We start from the raw sequence: 25,221 nt of genomic DNA, 5'->3' as shown, positions 1-25,221 counted from the left end.
CTGAGGCAGAGAGACAAACCTCCAGCAGCAGCAAAGACCCCCAGGAACAGAACAGAGCAGCATCAATGACAAACAGAAATGACATTGATAAGTCAGACACAGCATGAAAAGGAGGAGCTGGGGTAGAGGCGGGTTGCAAAGTAGTTTGCAGAGGAAGCAGCAACAGTAGGCAGACTAGAGCAGTTTAAATAGGGCGCCCTGAATGAGATTCACCAATTGGTTGCATAGAAAGGAATCATGTGATCTATCAGCTGACTCCCTTCTATTAATCAGCTGCTCCATCAGTTGATTGGGCTGATTGAGATCAGTTGATGTAGCTGGGATGTGAGCTGAGCTTGACATTGTGTCCTGCCTGAACTACCTTTCACAATAAAAGCCCTAGACATATTCACTATGTTACTGGATACCAGAAGGAACTCACTCAGAGTGTTTCGGTAAAAAGGAAACTCAATAAAATAGCTTATAGTAGCTAAGGCTATACGACAACTTGATGTACCTCAGACAGACTGCCAGGCGCTGCTCTGGTTCAATACGATTCCAGTAGTTGGTCCTCTGCCTCCTCAGATGTGGCGCATCTTAAGAAGGACATCAAACTGTCATTATTTTTTTTCTGAAGTATGAGTTGGCGCAAATCTACCTTAACCTTTTAATGAACAAGTGTTGCGACTGTTGCAAATTGACATTGCTGCCAGAATGAATCGTTCTGATGCAGAATATTTGCAGGAGAGTATTTTGCATTTTTGTGTCATTTATTCATCACACACCCAGTGTCTTAAGTCCTTACAAATTGGGTCATGTGACACAGTGATATGATGGCCAGGTCAGGTTTGAACTCTGAAACCGCAGCACAAATCACCTCTGTGAGTAAAGGCACTAATCACAACTGTTTGATGAATATTAGATGATACCAGCCTGACATTTCACTGTTGGCAGTGATGCTGTGGTCGAGGCCTTATGCTTTACCCTACCTTGAATCATGGAACATATTATAGCATTGCCCCGTGTTTTAGACCTTTGTGTTTGTTATATGCAGGTTCTGCAGAACATGGTGCACTGTGCAGATCTGAGCAACCCCACCAAGCCTCTCCAGCTGTACCGGCAGTGGACGGACCGCATCATGGAGGAGTTCTTCAGCCAGGGTGACCGGGAGAGGGAGAGGGGCATGGAGATCAGCCCCATGTGTGACAAACACAACGCCTCAGTAGAAAAGAGCCAGGTAACAAACACACAAATGTACTAAATATGCACATTCATATTGTGCATAAACAGTAGAGCTGCAATGGACAGAAAATTAATCAGAAACTATTTTATTAATCAATTATTATAAACTATTAATCAATAATGAAAGTACTTGCAGCCCTGGTAGAAACACACTGAATGACCTATTTCTCCCCGATGCACCCTGTAGGTTGGTTTCATAGACTATATCGTTCACCCTTTGTGGGAGACGTGGGCTGACCTGGTCCACCCGGACGCCCAGGACATCCTGGACACGTTGGAAGACAACAGGGAGTGGTACCAAAGCACCATCCCCCAAAGCCCCTCTCCGGCCTTGGACGAGCCCGAGGATGGCACTCGACCCCCAGGAGGGGACAAGTTCCAGTTTGAGCTCACCCTGGAGGAGGACGGGGAGTCGGACACTGAGAAAGACAGCGGCAGCCAGCCGGAGGAGGAAGACGATGAGGAGGAGGACGACGAGGAAAACAGCTGTACTGACTCTAAAACACTCTGTACGCAGGACTCTGAATCGACAGAGATTCCTTTAGACGAACAGGTGGGGGAGGACGAGGAGGAGGAGGAGGAGGAGGAGGTAGCGGAAGAAGGGGAGACACCTTGCTCGCAACCATGTGTCGTGGAGGAAGAGGTAGCAGAGGGGGAGGAGGAGCAGGAGGAGGAAGAGGAGAAAGAGGAAACCCCACATACATAGCAGTTTATGGACAGCACCTGATTAACTGTTCTTCTTAGTAATGACAGATGATTATTTATAGAATATTTTTTGGGTTTTGTGGAGTCTGTCTGTGTTTTTTATACATCTATGTTTATGGTTCCAAAGCGTGCGCTGCTCTCCACCTTGGCCACTCCTCCTGTCAGCTTCGTTCAGACACGCCCACCGGTACTTCTTCAAGTTTTTTTGCACTCAGGAAAACTCCTCTCCATTCCTGTTTTTACTGAAGTGGTGTGTCCTTATTTCACTTTCACGCCTCCCCTTTACAAGCTTAAGTTAAGTACGTGGACGAGCAGCTCCCAGTCTGCTCAGTGCTGTTCACACGATACATAATATCACATTTTCCTTCCCTCCGCTTCGTCTCAGCCTTGCCTGAAAGTTTCTCTGTTTTATCAAGTGCCCATACTCTACAGAGACGGTTATCGGCGTGTTCAAGGAGAATCTCCCTCTCGGTTAGGTCATTTCCTCCCCTCTGTGAATTAGGAGGCGTTTAATGCTGCTCCGTTCCGCTGAAAACCTGAAGGGACGCCGCAGAGATGAAAGCTGCAGCACACTGGGGAGCTTTTCGAGACACATTTCTAATGTGTGGAAGTCTTCCTTGAAAACCTGACTGATACAAAGCTCAAATCTAAACAGCCATGATGCTGTCCTAGACCTCTTTAATTTTGTATCATACTGTATGTAAGATTCAGATATTTTCTAGAATTTACTTTTGCAATCCTAGGCTTTCTTTTGTTAGCAAAGATTAGAGAACTTTTGGATACCAATGGGGAGAAATGTGTCTCAGATATTCAGTGTTTTTGAAAGGGGGTATCTTCACGGCTGGATTACATTAGGAGTGTTCTGAGGTGTTTGCACTTGCTCCAATAGCATTTATACTACTATTCCCATGCCACTTTACCCATATTTGGTTAGTCCTGTGAGTGTGAAATTTGAAATTCACTCATAAAAACCATGATTATGTTGAGAGTTTTCACTGAGAAGGAAGCAGGAAATTGAAGTCTTATGCTTTACTCTCATTGAAACCGTTTGTGATGTGGAGGAAGCCTTTAAATTTTATTATTATCGTTGCCTGCAGTTCTTTTGAACACATCTTGAGACAATGCAATGCTTTGTAGTTGATACAAAAAGCACCTTTTTTTAGAAGCTTGATTAGTGTTCAGAGTATACAGAAACAGTAATGGTGTTAAAAACTACTGGGGTGATTTTATACCAATGTTACGAAAGCTTTTATTGTCCTCACTTTTACTTTTCTCGCCCGTTTTGTTTGATGTACACATCACCGCCTGCTTGTTTTCACCCACTTCATTTTCTTTAAGGGCCCAGTGTGTAGGATCTAGGGGGATACATCGGCAGAAATGGAATATAATATAATAAGTACGTTTTCTTTAGTGTATAATTACCTAAAAACAGGGATTGTTGTGTTTTCATTATCTTAGAATGAGCCGTTTATATGTACATGAGAACGGGTCCTCGTCCACAGAGTCCATTTCTGCACACCCATGTATCTAGAGTATCCCAGAACGGACAAACCAAACAGCCTTTCACGTTTTTACATTTTTGCGTTTCCACGTCAGCCGCTGTAGTTAGCAGCACCTCTGCGACAGGCCGAACAGCAGCAGAAAAACACTTTTTTTAATGTGAAACTGCTTTATTCAGTGTTTTTACCAGTTTAAATCACCAAGTCCATTTGTTTTGGAGAAGAGGAGACCTCTGCGGACAATTCAGCTCTCAGTAAAAACCTCCTGAACATTTGGATCTTAAATTATCAGGGAAAAAAGGTGATCACGCATAGCGCCTTTGTCAAGCCAAACAGTGTGGGAAAAAACACTGATTTATAAATTGAAACTGCTTTATTCAGTGTTCTTACAGATTTTAATCACCAGATCCATTTATTTTGGAGAGGAGGGGACCTCTGCGGATAATTCGGCTCTTGGTAAAAACCTCCTGAACATTTGGATCTTAGATTATCAGAGAAAAAGGTGATCACATATAGCGTCTGCAACAAGCCAAATAGCATTGAAAAAAACACTGATTTATAAATTGAAACTGCTTTATTCAGTGTTTTTACTGGTTTAAATCACCAAGTCCATTTGTTTTTGCGAGGAGTGGACCTCTACCAATAATTCGGCTATTGTTTAAATCCTCCTGAACAATAAACACTTCTAACCGTGCTCATGTTGTCACGGAAGAAATATGAGCACATATTAGCAGGTGCTAGCTAGTTACAAGCTCAGCAGCATAGAAGAAACACTGATTTGTAATGTTTACGTTTTTTTTTTTACCAGCTTTTATTACCTGGAGCTTTCATTTTGAGGAGGAAGAGACCTCTGTGGATAATTCATCTCCCAGTAAAAACTTCCTGAACAATGAATCTTGATGGTATCCTAACCGGGAGTTCATGCTTGGCACACAGGAGAAGTTTCAGCTGGTTGCGATCTGCAATCCCCACCACTAGATGGCACTAAATCCTACACACTGCTCCTTAAAACGTTATGAATTTATTTTTCATGAAAATAATGTTTGCTTTCTCCCTCACAACATCAAACCCAGTTGCTGTCTTTGTTTTTGACAAGACAATCAGCTCCGTTGCGTAGTCATCAGATGAGACTATTCTCTTCGTAGATACTCTAATGCACTGATATATTCATATATCACCACTAAAACATTTTTACTATGTTTAAACTCGCCAAAACACTCACTCATGAATACTTAGGCTTGAACAGTGCTGTCTTACACCTCGGCCAAGACTCTCTCTTCCTTTTTTCCATGTTTCTATCATTTTTCACTTTACACCTGATGCTATTATTTATTGGTATATTTTTCTATTTGTTGAGTCGTTTTTTGCAATATAAAGGTGGTACAGTAAATATTTAACTGTAGCATAGACCACAGTACAGGCTTGGCAGTTACAATACCCAAATATACTTTTTTTCTCCTCTCTCTGTGTACATAAAATATAGAAAATCAACAAATGAAAAAAAAAACCACTTGAAATACTGCACATTGCTTTTTTAAAAAAACGAGTGCTTGTGTTAATTATGTGTCATTTCAAAACTTTTTATTTAATCTTTCATTTAGTGCCAACATTTTTTCTCTCTCTCTCTCTATTTTTCATCCTCACCCAATGCCCTTACCTGTAATAAAAATTTCTGGTTTTATCGCTGTTTACAAACATATATTTATTGTGCTGTATATAATATATAATTATTAATGTTATTACTATCATAATGCCGTTTGTTGTAAATGGTTGATTCTTATCATCCCTTTTGGTGATGGTGTGGCTGTATAACGTACCTCTTGTTGAGAGAATGTTTATTACACATGAGCTTCAGTGTAAAAATGATCCATCGACATGTTGCTTATCTGAGAACTAGCTCAGTGAAGAGAGGGGGAAAGCCAAATTGTTTTTTAAAAAGAAACTGTTCCTTGGCCCATGGGCTGTGCCTTAAATTCAACGCATGTCATTTCCTTTAGCCTTTTTGATTTTTGTTTTATTTTCTAGTTCTCTTTTGCTGCATTAGTGAATCTTTTGGCTCGGGTTGGCCTGATCTCCTGTTGTGAATTTGAAAAATGTTGCCTTTTACTGTCACAGCCAAACACAAATTGCTTTATTAAAAAAAAAAAAAAGAAGCGGCTCTGGGTAGAAAATAATGTGGTCAGTGCAGAAGCTTGCAGGGATTCAGGTCAACCACGAGTCATAGATGTACTACTTGAGTGATGTGTGGCCTATAGCCGGATGTCCAAGAGTCGTATTTGCTGTAGACGTGGTCGGGACAACTTGCACTTTCTCACGCCCCGCCACTACACTCAAAGATGTGACAAAACCAGCAGATGTAAACGATAATGGAGTACTTTTGCTTAACTGCAGCGTCGTCTGCATCCAGGTGGTTGTATCACAGCTGCAAACACTGAATGGGGCGCAACAGGAGCGTGCGGTTGCTGCTCAACCACAGCCTACGAAGCACAGAGGCTTTGAGACACATCTGCATGTTCAGCCACTGCTGCATTAATTATGGCTGAAACACTGACGGTGTGTTGCTTATCTATGCTCGGCCCACACTTCCACTCACATTACTTGCAATATCCAAAACCACTGACATCTTTCTGCCTGGACAGGAGAAGGGTTTAGTATATTTCTGTTGTGAAGGGCGGGTTGGGGTGGGCGGGGACAGGGGTATCGGGTGAGTGCATCATTGTCCCGAAACGGGGACTCTTATTTTGACACACATACTGTAGATTCTAAACAGCCCTGGACCAATGGAAACAGTGGGTTCTTTTCTCATTATGTGTTCTATTTTTTATGGTATGAAAGGAAAACACAAACTGTAACTTAAAAAAAGGTCTTCAGGACAATTATTTTTTGGGTTATGTCTTTAGAATGCCAACTTGTCTGGAAGTTTCACAGGACAATTAAAATGTTATTTTAATGGATTCCTTGTTAATTGCAGTCTATTGGATAGCACTGTAGATCATACAACTTTATGTAAAAAACAAATAAAAAGAATGAAAAAAAAAGTTTTTATATGCAATGGATTAAATAAAAGCATGGGTTGATTCTGCCTACTCGCTGGTTCCTTGTGGTCATTGTTTCAGAGGGTTATACGTGGTCACTGTGCATGAGATTCACTGATAAAAGAGATGACAGCCTGAGAGAATAGTTTAAAAATCGTAAATGCACCTTCTATATTTGGCATTCAGCAGCCCCCTCACAGACCGCTTTGGGTGTGAGACATGTCTCGCACCTAGTCCAGTAAGTGTGTTCTGTAGTTTTTCTGCTCTAGATATACTCTGTGTCTTTATACAGCACCTCACAGAGATTGATATTAAATGAAGTTACTTAGGTTTAGGAGCAGGGCCACGCCTCAACCACACTTCTAATTACCTTCCAAGCCTACTTATACCTGGTTAACCCATCCTGCTCTGTTTGTCCCTTCCGTTCATCCATCATCCTCATCCCTACCAACATCCCTTCATCCCCTCGTCCTTCTCCCCTCATCTCTTCCTATTCAGTCTGGTGCATACCTCTCCCATGTCTCATTCTAGGTACCGTCTGGGGGGCCTGTAATCAGCTTGGGCGGAACAACCCCGACACTGTGTCTCCCTCTGCCCGATCTTCAGTACATCCTCCCAGACCAGCCTAACACAAGACATCCCTTGTCCACCTTCACCACTAACTTCCATTCATCTGTCCTCAACAACTAACACCTCCTTAATTACAATTAAACATTTAACCAACATATTGTTGTACATTTTTTATTTTCTCTTTTTTGCAAATACTTGTTAAATCTGTGAACAGTTACAGTCATTGCTCACTATCTGTCTCTGGGTGATAATATCTGTGTCTGAGCCAACATGGCTTCAGGTCTGTCAGTCATCCTAACTAAACAGCGTTACCTGCTGTTCATCTCAGTGAACAGCTTTCACTGCAGCCCTGATCAGGAAGAAAAGGCTGTGATAAGCATACATCGTTACATCCCCTTTGTATATCTACAGCTGTTGTACATGTATACTACTATTTTATTTTTTTAAAGTAAGCTGTGGATATCACAGTATCATATCAAAGTGCAATATAGACATAAAGGGATATGTTACATCTGATGTAACAGCACCAGTCAGGAAATGATCAATAAATCCTTCTTTGACCTGTTTGTTTCGCAACAGTAGGTTATACAGGTTTGCATATACACTTTGGTGCATAAATCTGCTACATTTGTGTATACAGTCTGAGACAACAGTATTGAGATCCTTTACTTAGCCAAAGGAGCCATGCAGCAATGTAAAAATACTCAGTGACAAGTAAAGGTCCTGCAGTGGTACGCAAGGATTGTAGACAAGGCAATGCAAGGTGAGTTTATTTATAGCACTATACAGACACAAGACAATGCTTTGCAGGGGCATAGATAAACATAAAATCTAATACATTAGAAAAATAATAAAATTGCATTCTGAAGACAATGAATAAATAAATTGGGGGAAAAAGTGATAAAGAGAAAGAAAAACAAAATCATTAAAGGACAGTTAAACAAGTAAAAGCAAGCAAATAAATAAATGCAGTAGTTACAGATTAAAGAAAGAGATTTGATTTTGGAAAGCCACGGTGAAAAATAATGTTTTACGCCCTGGTTTGAATGAGTTAGCAGTTTTAGCAGACTTCAGGTATTCAGAGAGCTTGTTTCACAGGTGGGGGGCATATAAACTAAAAGTTGCTTCACCTTGCTCGGTTCTGATGTTGAGAACGTTGAGTAAATCTGTCTTAGATAACCTGAGGGGTCTGGATGCTTCCTATTGTACAAGTAAATCAGAAGTGTATTTAGGCCCCAGACCAGTAAGTAGCCTTAAGAAAAAAAGTAGCATATAAATAAAATACCAAAGAAAGGTACCTCATACTGTACTTGAGCAAATGAACATTGTTAAATTTCACCCTTGGTGTTAAGGGCTGACCTAAATAAACTACAGAAGACACCTTTAAAACAATCAAATCATTGGATTTATTAACATGAGACACACACAAACAAGACAATAATCCCAGGCTGAGAGGCAGCATGACCAGCAGTCCCCACAGCAGAGGCCTCTCACCTCTGCAGAAGCTCTGAAGCACCTCCTTCCCAGGCCAGGTGCACCTCGTTAGGCAATGCAGCACACCTGAGAGGAGCTGCAGGAGAGGAACAAGAAACAACAGCACAGGGACATGCACAGCCAAATAATCATCAGTAATGCATCAACATGTGAGTAGCAAATTTAATTAAGTTACTGAGGTGAACTGTAACTATTTTACATGTGCTGTTGGGTAGTTTAATGTATATCAGTTAAAGGTTTGGGGGCGTATTGTAAAGATAAAAAAAAATAAAAAATTCTCAAAGCATCTCAGCCCTTAAGAGAACTCCTAAGGTGAAAAACCGTCAGGAGCAGGGAGGAGTTTTAAGAGGGGAAAATAGTGGAAAGATGAGAAATTATCTCCAAACACTGGATGACAGTGAATAAATGAAATGCTACAGATATGATTATGCAGGGATAATATTTGTGTTTAGGAGTACGCATTTTCCACCTAACGCTATAACACCAGAAATATAACAGTGCAGCGGTGATGACTTGGGTCTGTCTCAGCCTTCCATCAGCAGAGTGATCACACTAACACTTTCACAGTCAGCAGTTCATTTCATTTCCACTGGGTGTCCACGCCTTGCAGGCTCACAAAAGAACGTGTCTGTGACAACCAATCACATCTGTCAAAAGAAAACATCACACCCAGCAACGGGGCCAACCACACCTCCTCACTGAGGTAAATGTCTCTCTCTTCCTTGCTCAGAGTTGCCCTGTGAACTTTCCTAAATCACTCTGAAGCTAGGACTCCTTTACTAAATGTATTTAGGCTAGATTTGTGAATACAGCCTCTGGTGTGTAGGATTTAGTGGGCTATATTGGCAGAAATGTATTATCAAATAATAGGTAGGCCTATGTTTTCTTAAGTGTATAATTACCTGAAAATAAGTATTGCAGTGTTTCCATTACCTTAGAATGAACCATATATATCTACTTAAAGAACTAGTCCTTGTTTATGGAGATTACAACTGTGTTTCTACGGCAGCCCAGAACAGACAAGCCAAACACTGGCTCTAGATAGGGCCTTGTGTATTCACATTTTCATGTTTTCACGTCCACCACTGTAGTTTGCAGCTTCTACGTGATGAGAGCATGTGAAAGACAATGTTTTTTGTAAAACTTGCAACTGCTTTTTTCAGTGTTTTCCCTGATTTAAATCACCAGGTTTGTTGTTGTGGAGAGGAGGAGACTTCTGCATACAACTCAGCAACTCCCGGTGAAAACCTCTTGAACCTCTGGATCTTAAGCTATCAGAGAAAAAAGGTGAGCACACACAGCATCTTCGACAAGCCAAACAGCATAGAAAAAAACACATATTTATAAACTGAAACTGCTTTATCCAGTGTTTCTACTCGTTTTAATCACCGAGTCCATTTGTTTTGGAGAAGAAGAGACCTCCGTGGATAATTCGGCTCCTGTTTAAAGCCTCTTGAACAATAAACACTGAAGGAATTCTAACCGCGAAAAGTTTCATCTGGTTGTAATCTGCAATCCTGCCATTAAATCCTGCACATGGCTACTTTAATTGCAAGTATAATCTTAATCTGCAAAGTAGCTCAGTATATATAGCTTTCAAATAAATATAGAGGAGTAAAAAGTCTAGTATCTGCCTCTAAAATGTGGTGAAAGAGAAATATAAGCATAAGTAGCATAAAATATAAGTGATTGACCACCATACAGTATGTCAAATGCTCCATATCCATCATCACCATCAGCAACATCTCAGATCTCAATGCAGGCATAGCGCTTTAACACTAGGTGGTGTACGTTGACTAGAAATAAAACAAAGCGTCTGTGCTGCATCACCAGATCAGAGACAGCAGGTCCGGGTTAGAGGGCAGCAGCCGCCCAATCCCTCCGTCATGCTTCTGTGCAGTCAGCAGCGAGCGAGAGAGAACACAGAGACCCACTGATAGAATTTGATTTATTTCCTATAATCTCAAAAACATACTTCTTAACTTTGCTTGCACTCTGAGAAACAAATATATTCAGTTTTATATGTAAAGTGTTCTAAAATGAGATTCAACCAGAGTGTCAGTGTTTGGGCATCGCCACATAACTATTCCTCTATTAAATGAATCTTGACTGGAGATCAGTACAATAATTTATTTCATGGCTATTAGCATAAAATTATAATATCACACACACGTACACAGATGCACACGCACAAAGCACGTGTACACACATATGCGCAGGGTCTCTGAACTAGTTAATGTGTATCCCTTCTTCTTGGAATTACAACAGTATGGCATATTATGGCATGGACTAAGTTACCTCCCTGACTATCTTTCACAATAACACTGCATTTTGACATGATAATACACGATCAATCAACACCCAACACAGTTAGCAGGAACAGCATAGAGTACGTGGATACATTTGTACAAAAGGTATACACAAACAATACACTATATTATTTGTCTGTTCAGTATGGCAGGTACACACACATTTACACACACCGAGTCACACATTCAGTGGCTGCAGTTACTGAATGAAGCACGTTCTCACTTTTCTTTTCTTTCTTTTTTGTTGTTGGAGATTGTACATCAGTTTCAGAGCCAAACATTCACTCACATACTGCAGATAGAGTCGTAGTACTCGAGGACAGGAGAAACTATGTACAGGGTTTCATTCATAAAATATTGCACTTATTGGCCCATTGCATCTCACAGCGAGTGCTATGACAATGCTTCTAAATCTGTAACACAGAGTGCTATATATACACTATCTTATTATATAAATCTACATAGATAAGTCAGGACTGGCTTCATGCAATTTTCTGGAGGTTTTTATTCAACTATGCAACAAACAACTGACGATGCTAAAGGAACTGTAATGTTTTGGCACACTTTTTCTCTATGGGTTGCAGAACTGAAAGGCTTTCTGGATTTTATTTTGAAAATAAGCTACAACTTTTATACTACATGGACTTAAGTTATCATTAAGACCACTACAGCACTGTTAATGTTTGCATACAGAAACAAATAAGAGACACAAGTATCTGAATTTTAACAGCAAGTAAATACTTAATTTTGAAATTAAAAAAAACATAAATTTATAGCATTTAAATTCTTTACTTTAAAAACCATGTAATTAATCTGTTTAAAACTGAAATATAAAATTAATTGATTTAAAATTTCAAAAGCTGAATTTACATTGGTTTGAAGGCTGACCAAATACCTCCTGACCAAGGTACCCCAAATTTGCTATGGAAATTTTTCAACTTGAATTTTTGGATCTGAATTTGCTCAGTCAAATTCTGAAATGAAATTCTCAAACTTGAATTTTTGAGTCTGAATTTGACCAGTCAAATTCTGAAATCTGCAAATCTGAAACTTCAATTTTTTGGACCTGAATTTGACCAGTCAAATTCTGAAATTCTGAAACTTGAATTTTTGAGTCTGAATTAGTGAACATTGAAAAATAAACCAAATTTGGTTTTCAAAATCACAAATCAAGACTTTTTTACATTTTAATCCCAAAAAGGGGAATTAAGGGACAAATAAATTCAGATACATGTTTTTCAAACCAAAGATATTTCAATGCTATCAATTCACGTTTTCAAGTTTTCAGTGACTCAAATACGTATGTCTTTTATTTGCTTCCATATCTGCATTCCCATTTTAAACTACTGTATGTCTATAATGTCTTCTAAGCAGCTTACTAAGATTTTTCTTTCAATATGGACTTAATTTAATCGCACAAACATGAAATTTTCGCATGCTGAATTAAACAATATTTTTTATATATATGGCTGTTTATTCCATGCCAGAGCTGATCAGGTTGTGTATCATACACTGTACTGTGCCTTGTCAGTGTTTGATGTTCATTTAATGAAATGCTGGATCACTGCTATCATATGGAGTTAAGGACGTTTAGGATCTATCTTTAGATTAAAAAAAGCACATATGATTGACTCTTTTTGGCAGCATGCTCATCGCATCAAACTATAAAGGGTCATCTTAGAGGCTAAGCACAGAGAAATAGTTGCTTTTAAGATTTACAGATATACTTATCAGAGAAATCGCACATCTACAGACACCAAAAACGTGGAATCACATCAACATTATACATACTGGATTCATTCCAAAAGTAAGCATGACAGAGGAACTTACAGAGGCCGTGTTGGAGATGCTAAAAGGCCACTTTTTTATCCAAGGTAGATGATTTTTTTTAGATGACAAAGTTGCACTCATCTGTAACTCACACTCATGCAACCCCACTCGCACTTACTGTACAGTCACACAACAGCCACACACTCATTACAACAAAAAAAAAGAAAAGCCGCTACATCCTATAGTGCACTAAATCATAGATTTGGCAGCTTTAGGAGACCAAATAATCCTATAAAAGGAAAATACATACTGTACAAAAAATAAAAAATAAAGCACTCACTGACTCTATCCCTCATTTTATAATTATTCTAGGTCTTAAAGATTTTTAAAGGTCTTAAGGGTTAACTGTACATCATGACTATGGACTATTTCCAGCCTTATCTTGGTTTATGACCATACTAACTAGCTGAAACATGAGAATATGGTGTCTCTATATTCTAGATATCCTGTAGTGTTACACATCATACAATAGCCATGTCTGCTTGTCTGGTTATTTGCTCTTGATATAAGGTGATAAAGTTGAGAGATAATACGACGGCATTTTGTAATTCTACTACTAAACAGGGTTTGAACTGTAGTCCAGAGGAAGCAGCACTAGCAGGAGTGATAAGGGAGAACAAAACTCTGCACACTCTACCACCTTACGGGACCTGCGCCGCCCTCCCTTTGCTTCCTGACATCAGTCACTAACAGTTGCATCCAGGCTGCTGGAGGGGCGGAGCGCTGTCCGTGAGTTTGGCAGTGGGGGCTCCCGTGGTGATGGCCGGATCTGTGTCCAAGCTCTCGGACATCTTGTCGCAAATTAGGTCGACGAGACGTTCAAAGGTCTGCTTCACGTTGATGTTATCCTTGGCGCTGGTCTCAAAGAATTCAAAACCTTGGGGAGAGGGAGAGCAAGAAACATGAGAACAGGAAGAGACAGCTGACTAAGACAACAACCATACCATAGGAAAAGCTTTGACAGTTATTAAAAACAAAGCTGCTTCTATGTAGCCAATGTTGCCTTAATGTGCAAGCCTAAGTCCTGGGCCCTCTTGGCGCCTCACAAGACATTGGCTTAATTATTAAAAGATTAACAACAATTATAATATTATATATTTGAACCACCACCATGAACAATATTGTGCCAGGGAAGTCACAGAGGTTTCCCATGCATAGCTGATGACTAGCGCACTGTAGTGTCTCAACCCTAAACAAAAGTATCCTCCTGAGACCCTGTGCCCTCATGTGGACATCACATTTTGGGTTTACTGCACCTTATACTTCATTCTGCTTAACTTAGACCTGGTGTCCTCATTCATGGACACTTTTTTGTGCCATCTAGTGGTAGTAAGAGCACAATACACTAATCCATGTGAAAACAAGATGGCAGCCATCTCAGCCAAGTCAGTCTGCAGCCAATCCTAGCCTTGTGTCACCAGGCTCTTCACGTACAGCGAAGAGCCTGGTTTCCATTCACTCTGAATTTTGTCTGGATTCTGGTTCCCATCTAGAGAGCGGATCCGGAATTCACCAAATTCACCAAAGTAAAAGTGTTCACCAAAGTAAAACTTCAAATTCTGGCGCACTATCCTTTAAATTGTGGCGTACCATTGATTTGGGGTGATGAGGGGTGTAAGAAAATCGATTAACTTAATGGCTTGGGCCTTTCTTGTAAATTATATTCTTTAAATTAAAAAGTTTCACCACATTTTTATTAGCTTGGTGCTTTTATTTTGATGGAAAGGCACATCCATCGAATTCCGGATCCTGTCTCTCTCGCCCTGGTTCCGGTTCCTTACCAAACTAAACGGCCCCTGACTAGCCGATCCCGACACAAAAGTGGACAGGGTCCAAAACCTGCTCACTTTTTATGGTTGAAACTTGTTTATTTATGATTAATAATGTTTGTGGTTTAATATGGCAACATATTTGACCAATTTTAGCAACATTAACAAGCTAAGACACTGTTAATTAGGAAGTACTCATTTGAGGACATTGGGACTTCATTACTGTCTCGTTTGAGGACATTGGGACTTCATTACTGTCTCGTTTGAGGACATTGGGACTTAATCATTGTTGACAATGTTTAAATTTTATAATTATCAGGTCCTACTGATCCCAAATAGCTAGGAAAAATTAAAAATGCATACCAAACTTAAGTTTGGGTCTCAGGAGGATATATTAGCATTTCGCACTTCCTCAAATCAAAGCAGACTGAGCCACCTAATGTCCCGTGAGCATGACATTCTTCAGGCTGTGGATTTTTAAGACACAATCATGCAAAGACGACCAGGAGAAATAAGACAACAGTTGGTTTTATACCAGTTTTTATACTGGTTCATTGCTTGTGATGTTTGCAGGTTTTTAAAGGGATACTTTACCAGCAATGTATCATAACAATGTGGGTGGTATGTGTAAATGAACTGTGTTAAATTTACTTATTTAATGTGGGAAAAACAAACAGAAAAGAGCCTGTCTCAGCTACATAGCCATCATCCTGCCATCATAGATGATGGCTTTGTAGCTGAGACAGGCTCTTTTCTGTTTGTTTTTCCCACATTAAATAAGTAATCTTATCTGTCTGGGCTGGTGTTCTGTTTGTTTTGGATCCACAACTGAGCACTCGACACATTATTTCAGATTTTGGAGCATGCACGCTGCTATTTTTTACTATGATAAACTTCCCTCTATCTTACCAGCACCCAGATCTCCCTGCTCATCTCTCAGCTCAAACCTGCCAGATTTTTGCTGGCTCTAGGATTATTGCTTGAACTACAGACTGTACTTCCACATTTTCTTATGCCTGCCACTTATACAGTCTATGCTGCCACCACAGACACAAACAGTGCAGTAGTGGATCGAGAGAGAGAGACCTGCTCCTATCTCTGTCTCTCTCAAACTCAAATGGCAAATCAAATGGCAAACTAAGCAGTACTGATCAAATATTAACCAAGAAAATGCCTTCAGAAACATACTTTAGTGCACTATTTGGCTGTAATCTGACAATTTGTCAACAGGAAGTGGGTGCCATGTCCTGTATTGTAAAAACAGTGGCTGGAAAAACTCAGATCAAATGGAAAAACAGCAGTGCTGATATAAACCAAGATTACGTTACTGTATTGTCTTTTCCTCATCTAAAATGTCATAAACACATTTTAGTGCACTATTTGGCTGTAATATGAGAATTTGTCAACAGGAAGTGGGCACCATTTCATGTGGTGTAAAAATAGAGGCTGAAAAAACTGAGATTAAATGGAAAAGTAAGCAGTGTTGATCTAAAATGAACCAAAATTCTGTAACTGCGTTGCCTTTTTCTTGCCTAAAATGTTTACAGAAACATATTTTAGCTTACTGTTTAACTGTACTACAACATTATTTGTCACCAGCCAGGTGCCATATTGTTTCCTGTGTCAAAATGGACATGCTCACATTACATCACCCACCAGCATTTTTTGATCCTGTGTGGCGCAGTGCATTCTGGTAGTTGTAGGTTCTCTACCTCTTGCCACAGCCCTTTATCTCTGTTTTCTCTGGTCATGTAGCACCTTGAAAAAGTATCTGTGTCCTTCTACTGCATAGACAACCCAGTGTTCCGAAATACTTTAATCAAAAAGACTGATCTCCTCATGATGCCACTGTGCACAAAGGCCTACTTGGTTGATAACCCAGCTTTGTCTAGACTTATTGTTGACGTACTGTCTGACATTGATGAGTTTCATATTCTGCTTACTGATTAGGGAGAGCACTCCATGTACCGTTTGTCGCTGTCCATTGATGGGGAGTCCTGAATTAATATTGCCATGGCATACTGTGAAGGGAGGGAAGGGCCTCCAGAGCCTGCAGTAATATTCAGGCACCTTTGTACAGGGCGTAGCAGTATTTTTGTTAACATCCCAGAAGGCATTAAGGGCTGAATGTTGCTCCAAGACTTACCCAACTGTTCCGCCAGCAGTCTGCCACTGTCCACTGAGACCACTCTCTCCTCTTCCATATCACACTTATTGCCAGCCAGCACCACCTGTGCATTATCCCACGAGTAGGTTTTAATTTGGGTTGACCTGCATGTAATCAGAAACAAATACAAACTTTTAAAAAAAGCATCACAAAATGCTGTTGCTACGTTATGACAACTTGTCAGGATTGTTTCTGTGCCACTTCTTATTGCGCAGAATCCTGAAAGATGGCAGAGTGGAGGACATGATGTAAAGTTCGTTCGCCATTTGGACGGGTCGTGATAGGCGATTACTTTGGCATCGTGTAGTGTTTGAGTCACTGATGGCAGCAGTGGAGAAGTGGGTCAACTGTTGTTCTGGGCTGAAAACATGCATTCAGCATTACTCAGATGTAGGTTACCATTTTCTATTTTCTGGCTACTTGAAACTGATACTTGTTATGTCATACTTTTCATCCCTTCCTTTAGATTTGTTCTTTGACTCCTGCTAACTTCTGACTGGCACTCTATTAATTGTGTGTGTGCTACAAACAGCTTGCTGGGTATTGTAGCTACAAAGGGTATTAGTTATGGTCACTGAGAAGACATATGGGAGACACTGGTTTGTTACTAGATAATGGCTAAGTATGCAGAAGATGCACACACTCTGTGTTTAGCCTTGAAGCCAGAATGAGGATTTCCAGTGGGTTTATTGTTTGCTACATCCCAAAAAGGACAACTAGATAAACGCACGCATTGCCTGTACCATATGCACTGCATGTATGTAATACTGTATGACATAATCTGCATTGTGAGCCATGTCAAGTGTTCCTGCATGATAACAATGACAATTTCAACATCCACACTGACTATGCGTCATCAGAGAGGTGCCTGCACTGTTCTAACCTCCAAACACATTTTGAGAAGGCATTTAGGGAACAAATATCTCCTGTGGTGTTGCAGTCTGACTAAAAGTAGGGCAGCTAACACACCACAGGCTGAAAACAGTGGCAAAGGAGCCAGTAAGAAAGAGAGGAAGAAACAACGAGTCAAAGCGTGAGAGAGAGAGAGAGAGAGAGAGAGAGAGAGATAGAGAGAGCAGCATGACGTTGGCACTCCTCCTCTCTCTCTGTCCAGCTCTGACTTGTTATAGCGGTTCAGATGTGGGTCATTTTGAAGCCAACTGCTGATAATGTTCGCTGACAGAAAAACATTTGTGTTTGTATCAAGTCTAACAGAGCTGCATATGCAGGCTATAAAAGGTCTGTATTCACCAGAACAATTCAGCCTCTGGAGAACGGAGGATGAATGGGAAAGAAAAAGAGCAGTAAATGCTTTGAGATTGTTTGCAGTAATAAAACACGTTCGTGTGCAGCGTAATTAATTTGCATGATTTCTTTTAAAGTCCTACATTTGATGTCGGCGTTACAATATTTCCCTGTTTTGTCTCTGTCACAGGCAGGAAATGAGCACGTCACAAGCTTAAATCAGCCACAGCCAGGGAAGGAGCGGTTGCCATGGCAACCCCCCCTTTTTTTTCTACAACCTTGTCACAAGGAACAAGGGAAAAAGAAACTGGAATTTAAGCCTGTGGCAAAGGCAAAAACAGAAGAATTGTGGTTATATGAAGGGTACAAAAAAAAAAGAAAAAAGAGGAGCCTCTGCCCTTGTGTACAGCTGACTGATTTGTGCACTGTCTGTCTCGTACTCCCAGGTAACTCTCCAGGATTGTCGCTGCCAGGGTCACATTTGGCTCCATTAATTAAGATACCCATCACAGACAGTGCTCAGACTGCAGTATTCCATCAAAGTGTCAGACAGGCCTTAAAAAGAATAATAGGCGTGTCTGGCTCCGACCTCTCCTTACAAGAAGTCTTGTTTTCCTTGCATGTAACGACTGTAAGTCTATTTCAGTACAAATTAGGCTGATAATGTGGAGCATTTTAACACAATTTATGTTAATAACAGAGTGCAGCATCCCAGTTGTACATCCTTTTAAACACCCCCAATTAAAGAACACCATGTGTTCACTCTAAATGCAGCTGCTTTAAGCATGACAGGTGCTTCCTAAAGCAGCTGTCAAGTGCTGCTGGCTACGTGATGAGGGCCAAGTAGACACTGGCCTTAATAGTTATTGTCATAGTCCTACAATGGGTGCAAGCCACGTGGCATGCAGGTTTAAGTGTCAAAAACATCACCATCTATATCAAGCCTGTGTGAGTCACATTGTCATTTGCTTGCAGTTGAAACATCATGAGAATATTACTCAGAATGCTTTCCCCTTTAAAAACAGCTCATTCTGTGTTCCCATAATCTCTTTGGGGCTGGCAGACAGAGATAACCGCAGGACAGCGGGGTGTAAATAAATGGAAATGACAGTTTCTCACCACAACACCTGTGGAGAGTCGGGGCGCGAGGAGAAACATCAGCAAAATGTAAATCAAACGGCACATTTATCTTTGCAGTAATTGGCAGCGCTGCAATTCCTCTGTGTTTTCATCAAAGCTGTTGCGCTGCTGTTTGTGCCGATGAGAACATGCTTGTTTCTCGAGCTAAAAATCCTAACCCAGAAACCTGGTTTCTGCAGCCAATTGGACATTGCCTTCCTTCCAAGTCCTGTTTTAGACATGAATACATCATCGTAAATGGCCGACATGTGGGCTTGGCTGAGAGCTGCTCTTCAGCCTGCAGACGCTCGTGTGACTCATGAATGGACGAGAGCCATGAACTTGACAAGTTTCCCCTCGACCTCCAAGCTTGACAATGTTGCACACATGCACGCTACATAACACTGTCTAATATTAGACAGAGAAGCTGCAAGGAGATAGAGATGGTAAGCTGTTTGCAGATTGTGTCATAAGAAGGGAAAACCATGTACAATATTGACTGTGCAGGATATCAACTGATTGCATTACAGCGACAAACAGAAAGCTCTTTTGATATGTTGATCTGATGCTCATAACAATACAATATAACCCACAGATATAAATAAGATAAGAGCTGCAAAAATCATCAAAAACATTGACTCCAAAGAGCCCAGAACGACTCACCAGTCCTGCACAGCGCCAAAGGACTCCTCGTTGGTGATGTCGTACATTAGGATGAAGCCCATGGCCCCGCGGTAGTAGGCAGTGGTGATGGTCCTGTAGCGCTCCTGGCCTGCTGTGTCCTACACACACACACACACACACACAACATGATGTAGCCCTGCTGTTAGCCAGCTGACTGATATTTACGCCGTCAGGCTCGGCAACATTGACATGACCCTGCACCGCACATAATATGCAAGTCCATAATGGTAAATGAGAAGCCACGTGCATTATTAATCTGCAGCTATTTATACATACAGAGAGATTCATCAGTCCAGGTCTTAGCACAAGTTCGGATCTACATCTACATTTACTTATGGCTGCGTTTGCTGTGTTCGTGATGTGGAAATAATCATTATGCTAACTGCCTCTCTGGCTTTGCATTGATAAGATGCCAAAAACAGCGATTCAGTTTTGGCTGATGTGATTGATTCTTTCCTCTCCTCGATAAAATAATCACTCAGCTGTGTTAAGCACGCGGTGGTGCAGTGTTCCGAGCCCGGCTCATGGCGTGCATTTTCTTAGGAAAGAAAGCTAAAAATAGAGATAAAATGATTTCAGCATTAGCAAACTGCTTGCTGTTGGCGATAAGGCTGAACAAATTGCTCAAAGGCAAAGCAAGCGAGTGATTACACAGCATTCGAGGAGTAGTACATTGTACACAGATTACCCTGGAAACAGGCGCCCACTGCAGCCTTTGCTACGGGATGTCAATGAAAATGCTAATAGCTCCCAATACAGACAGATGAAGCCCCTCTGTAGTGAGTGTGTGTCCACGAGGGAGGAAGAGAGATGTGAGGTCAGGAATGTTTCTGCTCGTATAGATGTGTAGATTTGTTGTCTTATTGTACATTATATAATAATAAATCCCAATGATGCCCCTCCTGTTTGTACTGTATGTTTACTGCGCTGTTGTTCCACCCACAACAAATGTGTTTGCAGGCGTCTGTGAATCATGATGGAGCACTTCTGGCTGCTCCACTTGGCTCTTGTTAAACAGAAGCTCGACAGGCAGCACCGAATTGTATTTGCCACAGTGGTTTTGCTCTCTGTCAGTCTGCACATGGCTGCAACAGTGTGCCCGTTTATAGCCAGAGGACAGCTCTGACCTTCACTCCACAGAGACAGAGCTCGTAGCCTGCCGAGCGTCCACACACACCACAGCTAGGACCTTTTGTCAGTTTACAATAACACCAGAAATGCATGTGAACGTGCACATCTTTAATGTCATTGGCCAGTGTGTTGTTGTATAAATAGCAGTGTTTGTGGAGTGACATTCTGAACTGCATAAAGGGATGAAGAATATGTTTCATCAGTTTCTTTTAAGTGTATAACTGAGGATGCAGCAATCATGATATAGTATGTAAAAATTCAAACATCAGTTCTTTCTCTTGGCTGAATTTTAAGACATTTCAGTAGCCTATTAATTCTCATCCGAGTGCTTGACAATGACCTTTGCATTTCCAGGCTATTTCAGTGCACCGGTTCGCTTGTTCTCAGTTAAAAAGAAGAGCAGGACAGAGGGAAAAAAATGCTGAGTCCCGTAAATTGGAGCTCCTTGAAAAGCTTCGCTTTTAGTTTGCAGCTCACCAGAAATCAATCCAAGGAGCTGACTGCTTCAAGTGGAAAGGCAGTGAGCGGAGGCTGACACGCGCCTGAGCTCTTCATTCAGTAAAGTGAGTTTTTAGTTTTTCACAAGGGTTCATCTTGGCAACTCTCGGCGATGCGCTTCATTCACTCCGGCCTAATACGACAACTGGGAACAACTCTATGATGCGTTCTGACGCTTGTATCGCTCAGCAGATTAATGGTGCGACCACCACAATGACATTAGTCGATAGCCATCACCTTAAACAGCCACTTACTGTAAACCTCAGCTCCCTTTGAGCCCAAATACGAAAAAAGACAAACCAATTAATTGGATGCAACTCCAGTGCTTTTCCTCTCTGACTCTGCTTGCCTTTACTATTGACGAAAAACGCATTACCCTGATAAACCTGTCATTTTACTGTTCAAATATATTTTTTCAACATCCTGCTGGAGCGCTTCTCCTTTGCCTCTTTGTGTGATTAGCAAACACCAAACGTCTGGGGGCGGCTAATTGCCACAAAAGGCACCTATTATGACAAGAAGGGGAAAAACATCTGACGGAAAGTTGCCATTTGGTGAAGCGCGCAAAAAGAATAATAGAACTTTTTACATATCTATCCCTTCCACTGTCTCAGAGGTATTACCAGACAATCTGCTCCAGCAGCTCAGATGAACTCCTAATTAAACAGCCTCAGACATTCTTCGCTTTCCCACACATTCTGAGGAAGGTGTTGCTTCTGCGTTCTTCCCCGCTGTTTGCCAAACTAACACTTACTAGTCTCCTGTCAGTAACGTTGAGACTTCCATCTGTCTCCAGACTTACATCCTGGAGTGTTAAACCAAGGAAACACAATGCAGCCTCTCCTGAAGCTTTCCTCGGTTAATGGAGCACATGACCGATGTGCCACTTGTTTTTAAGGCTAAGGACAAAAAAAGGAACATTTTTTTTGTTGTGAATTGAGGCACTGAAATTCAAACATTAGTATAATAAGACGGTGTAGTTGGGATGTGTGACAGTGATCTTTTAAAAGATTGACATAGCATTAGCTTCAAATCTACATTCTATACTTTGACTGAAGTATATATAACATAATATAAACATCAAGAGATGAAAAGGGGAGTGTGTCCCAACATACTAAACAAGCATCTGCTCTCAGAGACAAAACCCCTGACTAAAACTGAATTAATTCATAGGTGATCCTGTCTGTGCAGGACTTTTTTGTATTGCCGAGCGCACAGCCATCAAGTCCCAACCCGTCACCGTCTTTGAAACATATTGATCCGCAGAGAAAGATACGGGCAGGGGTCAGGAGAAAGTGGGCTCTGGGCATAGACTGACAGCCTCTTACAGACAGGATTCACTCTGCGGGAACACAAAGACACAGATGAACGAGGGGGGCAGGGCGTCTCTGAAGAGGCCCCTGCCCCCTTAGAGCTTAGGTAGTCCTCCAGGAGACCTTGGAGGACGACAGGACATGGATTTCTCCCACTTATTAACTATGATTCATCATGCAAATACTCTCAATTTAGCTGAATTAATTTGTGCACGCTTGGCATGACAGAGGAAACTGTGACATGAAAGGGAAGCCATGGTTACGGCTTGTTATATGTTGCTGCTTTGTAGTGTGGAAATGTGTTTTCTTGCTCCTATAAATGACCATAATTAGATCATATTTAAATCCTGTATAGAGTTTGGAGACTGAATAGGATATATGAGGAAGAAACAGATAATTATATGATTGTCTTGTGATGATCAGCCAAGGAGTGCAGGATAAGCAGGAATAACACATCTTTGATTGCTATATTCCACTTGTTTCATCAGGTTTGATCAGGAATCAAACATTTTGTGTCCCGCTTCTACATGTTTAATGCTTCGATGTTAATATTTCATACCCAGATCTGCAGCTTGATCCTCTTGTCGTTCTTGTACACCGTCTTTACTTTGAAGTCGATGCCCACTGTGCTGACGAAGGCCGAGGTGAAGGCGTCGTCGGCGTAGCGGAACAGGAAGGACGTTTTGCCCACGCTGCTGTTGCCGATGATCAGCAGCTTGAACATGTAGTCGAAGTTTTGGTCCCCTCCCTCCCCCTTCCCTTTCACATCCTGAGTGGCAGCCATCTGCAAGGAAAACACAAAAGGAGACGCTGAAGAAAAGCTTCACCTTGACTTGATGTGGAGCTTTTCAGAGCCCGTGACGCACACAAGTTTCACAAGATGCAAGAATCCGTCTCATGACAAAGAGATTATTTGTTTTTCAGTGGACTGGAGATGTTGTAACGCAGAGTCCTGCACATGCTTTCTGTGCAGGCCTCAGATCAGAGGTGACTGAAGGCTGTGTCAGGCAAAGCAGCATGACCAACACAGCAAGCTGTTGTATTGATGAGTATTAGATAACAGGGATTATTTAAAAAGCTGAGTTTGTCTTCTCTAAAGCCAAAATGATGAAGTCAAGGATTATTAGAATTGATTTTATGGATATTAGCTGGTGAATACAATTCAGATGGAGCACTTTTGACAAGTTGCAAAATAGACCTATATGCTACTGGACATACAATCAAAATTCACCAGCCATTGAATCTTCCACATTAAGGCTGCAATATCCTACTGCTGTACAAAGGATGTCATGGATATATATCTAAATATACACCGTGCAAGCTGTCAGCAGTCAGCGACCTAAGAGGACAAGAGTACTACGAGCAAGATGTCCAGAGCAGTCATCTTAGCTCCAAGGTGAATGTTTTGACAAAACCCACTGCGCTTATATTCCAAACATGAGCAGCCCAGCTCTCCTTGGAGCCTAACCAGTTATAAAAGATGCCGGACCTCAATCCTGCACATCCTGCACCGGGTTTCTGCTCGCTTCCGTGTATGAGAAAAAAAACCCCACTGAGGCAGTAATGGCAAGGACACCGCTTTGAAAATATCAGTACAATGCTGCTCTTTACACACACCACGATAAAAGCATTTAATATGATAATACACGATGTATTTGAGCAGGGAGCTACATGCCAGCTAATGCTACACGAGCAATTCTGGCCAGGAGGTCATTTTATGTATTCATGAAATTCTTCCACATAACTATTAATAAATGAAAGTACCAAAAAAACCGCGTTGAGGACATTGTGTGAACAAACCTGTTTTGAAGGCCTCGGTCTCTATCTGTGTCTGCCCCTGTTATTGCAGAATACGGGTTTTTATAATATTAGTGTCTAATGCAGGCGGTGGTGTTTCCTTCCCCCCTCTCTGTGTCTCGTTTTTCTCTCTCTGGAGCGCCGAGCAGCTTCAGCACCTGGGAGCTGTCCCTCTCCGCTTCGGATGTGGCACGCGCCCCTGAGCTGACGAGGCTGGCTCGCGTGAGATGAGCACGAGCGGAGGGGAAAGTGCGTTTCATGCGTGTGTGTGACGTCACGGAGGGGGGGGTTTAAAAAGCAGACGGGTGTTGTAGTTTTTTTGCGCAGCATGGGCGCACAGGCGGAGGAGAGCGTTAAAAGCAGAGATGCGACTACATTACTCAGCATGCAGCGCGTCACAGCTGTCGGCAGATGTGTGAGTTAATGTGAGAGCGCAGGAAAAAGCTTTGTAGTTCCTTTTTTAAAAAAAAAAATTTTTTTAAATAAGCATCAGACAGCGCCTACAAACGCTCCTCACCGTGCAAGAGAGAGATGAAAACTGCAATAAAACTGGAAACCTCTCTCCAGCCTCTCCCTGCTGGATGCCATAATTAAATAATGCATCTTACCTTCCCGTACAAGTCCATTTTGTGTGTCTTTAAAAATACACTCCAGTGCCTATAATAAACTCCCAGCTGGACAGTAATTTTTTTTCAGGAAGCAAATATAATGGCCTCTCCTTTTGCGTCACTCTCGCCGCCGTCCCCCCGCCCATGCAGCCAGCTCCGCTTCAGAGAGCAAGCGGCTGAGCAAATAAGAGAGGCCTGAGTGGTGATGAATATTATTATTGTGCTGC

The 25,221-nt window shown here is 41.4% G+C and overlaps 2 protein-coding genes across 8 annotated transcripts in view; one reads left to right on the top strand and one right to left on the bottom strand.

Moving 5' to 3' along the window:
- The window catches only part of pde4d (phosphodiesterase 4D, cAMP-specific), a 255,572-nt gene extending 249,067 nt beyond the window's left edge, over positions 1–6,505 (top strand). For all 6 annotated transcript variants that reach the window (XM_050050736.1, XM_050050737.1, XM_050050735.1 and 3 more), the window contains 2 exons: positions 1,034–1,216; positions 1,409–6,505. In XM_050050736.1, coding sequence (XP_049906693.1) covers positions 1,034–1,216; positions 1,409–1,927 — 702 coding nt within the window. In that variant the 3' untranslated portion in view covers positions 1,928–6,505. The remainder of the gene's footprint in view (positions 1–1,033; positions 1,217–1,408) is intronic.
- A 4,134-nt stretch (positions 6,506–10,639) lies between these two features.
- On the bottom strand, positions 10,640–25,124 carry rab3c (RAB3C, member RAS oncogene family). 2 transcript variants are annotated; one of them, XM_050051921.1, is made up of 5 exons: positions 24,995–25,124; positions 23,149–23,373; positions 19,627–19,745; positions 16,579–16,703; positions 10,640–13,540 (listed from the first exon to the last, which is right to left on the bottom strand). In XM_050051921.1, exons 1-5 carry the CDS (start codon positions 25,010–25,012, stop codon positions 13,350–13,352), a joined length of 678 nt encoding a protein of 225 aa, XP_049907878.1. In that variant the 5' UTR covers positions 25,013–25,124; the 3' UTR covers positions 10,640–13,349. The 2 variants fall into 2 exon arrangements, with proteins under 2 accessions (XP_049907878.1, XP_049907879.1); XM_050051922.1 differs by lacking the exon at positions 24,995–25,124 and adding an exon at positions 24,390–24,626.
- Positions 25,125–25,221: the final 97 nt, after the last annotated feature.

Source organism: Epinephelus moara, chromosome 8 (assembly GCF_006386435.1).
Source record: "Epinephelus moara isolate mb chromosome 8, YSFRI_EMoa_1.0, whole genome shotgun sequence".
Lineage (NCBI taxonomy): Eukaryota > Metazoa > Chordata > Actinopteri > Perciformes > Serranidae > Epinephelus > Epinephelus moara.
The sequence above is the reverse complement of the archived record's forward strand: the minus strand, read 5'-3'. Positions and strand labels throughout refer to the sequence as shown.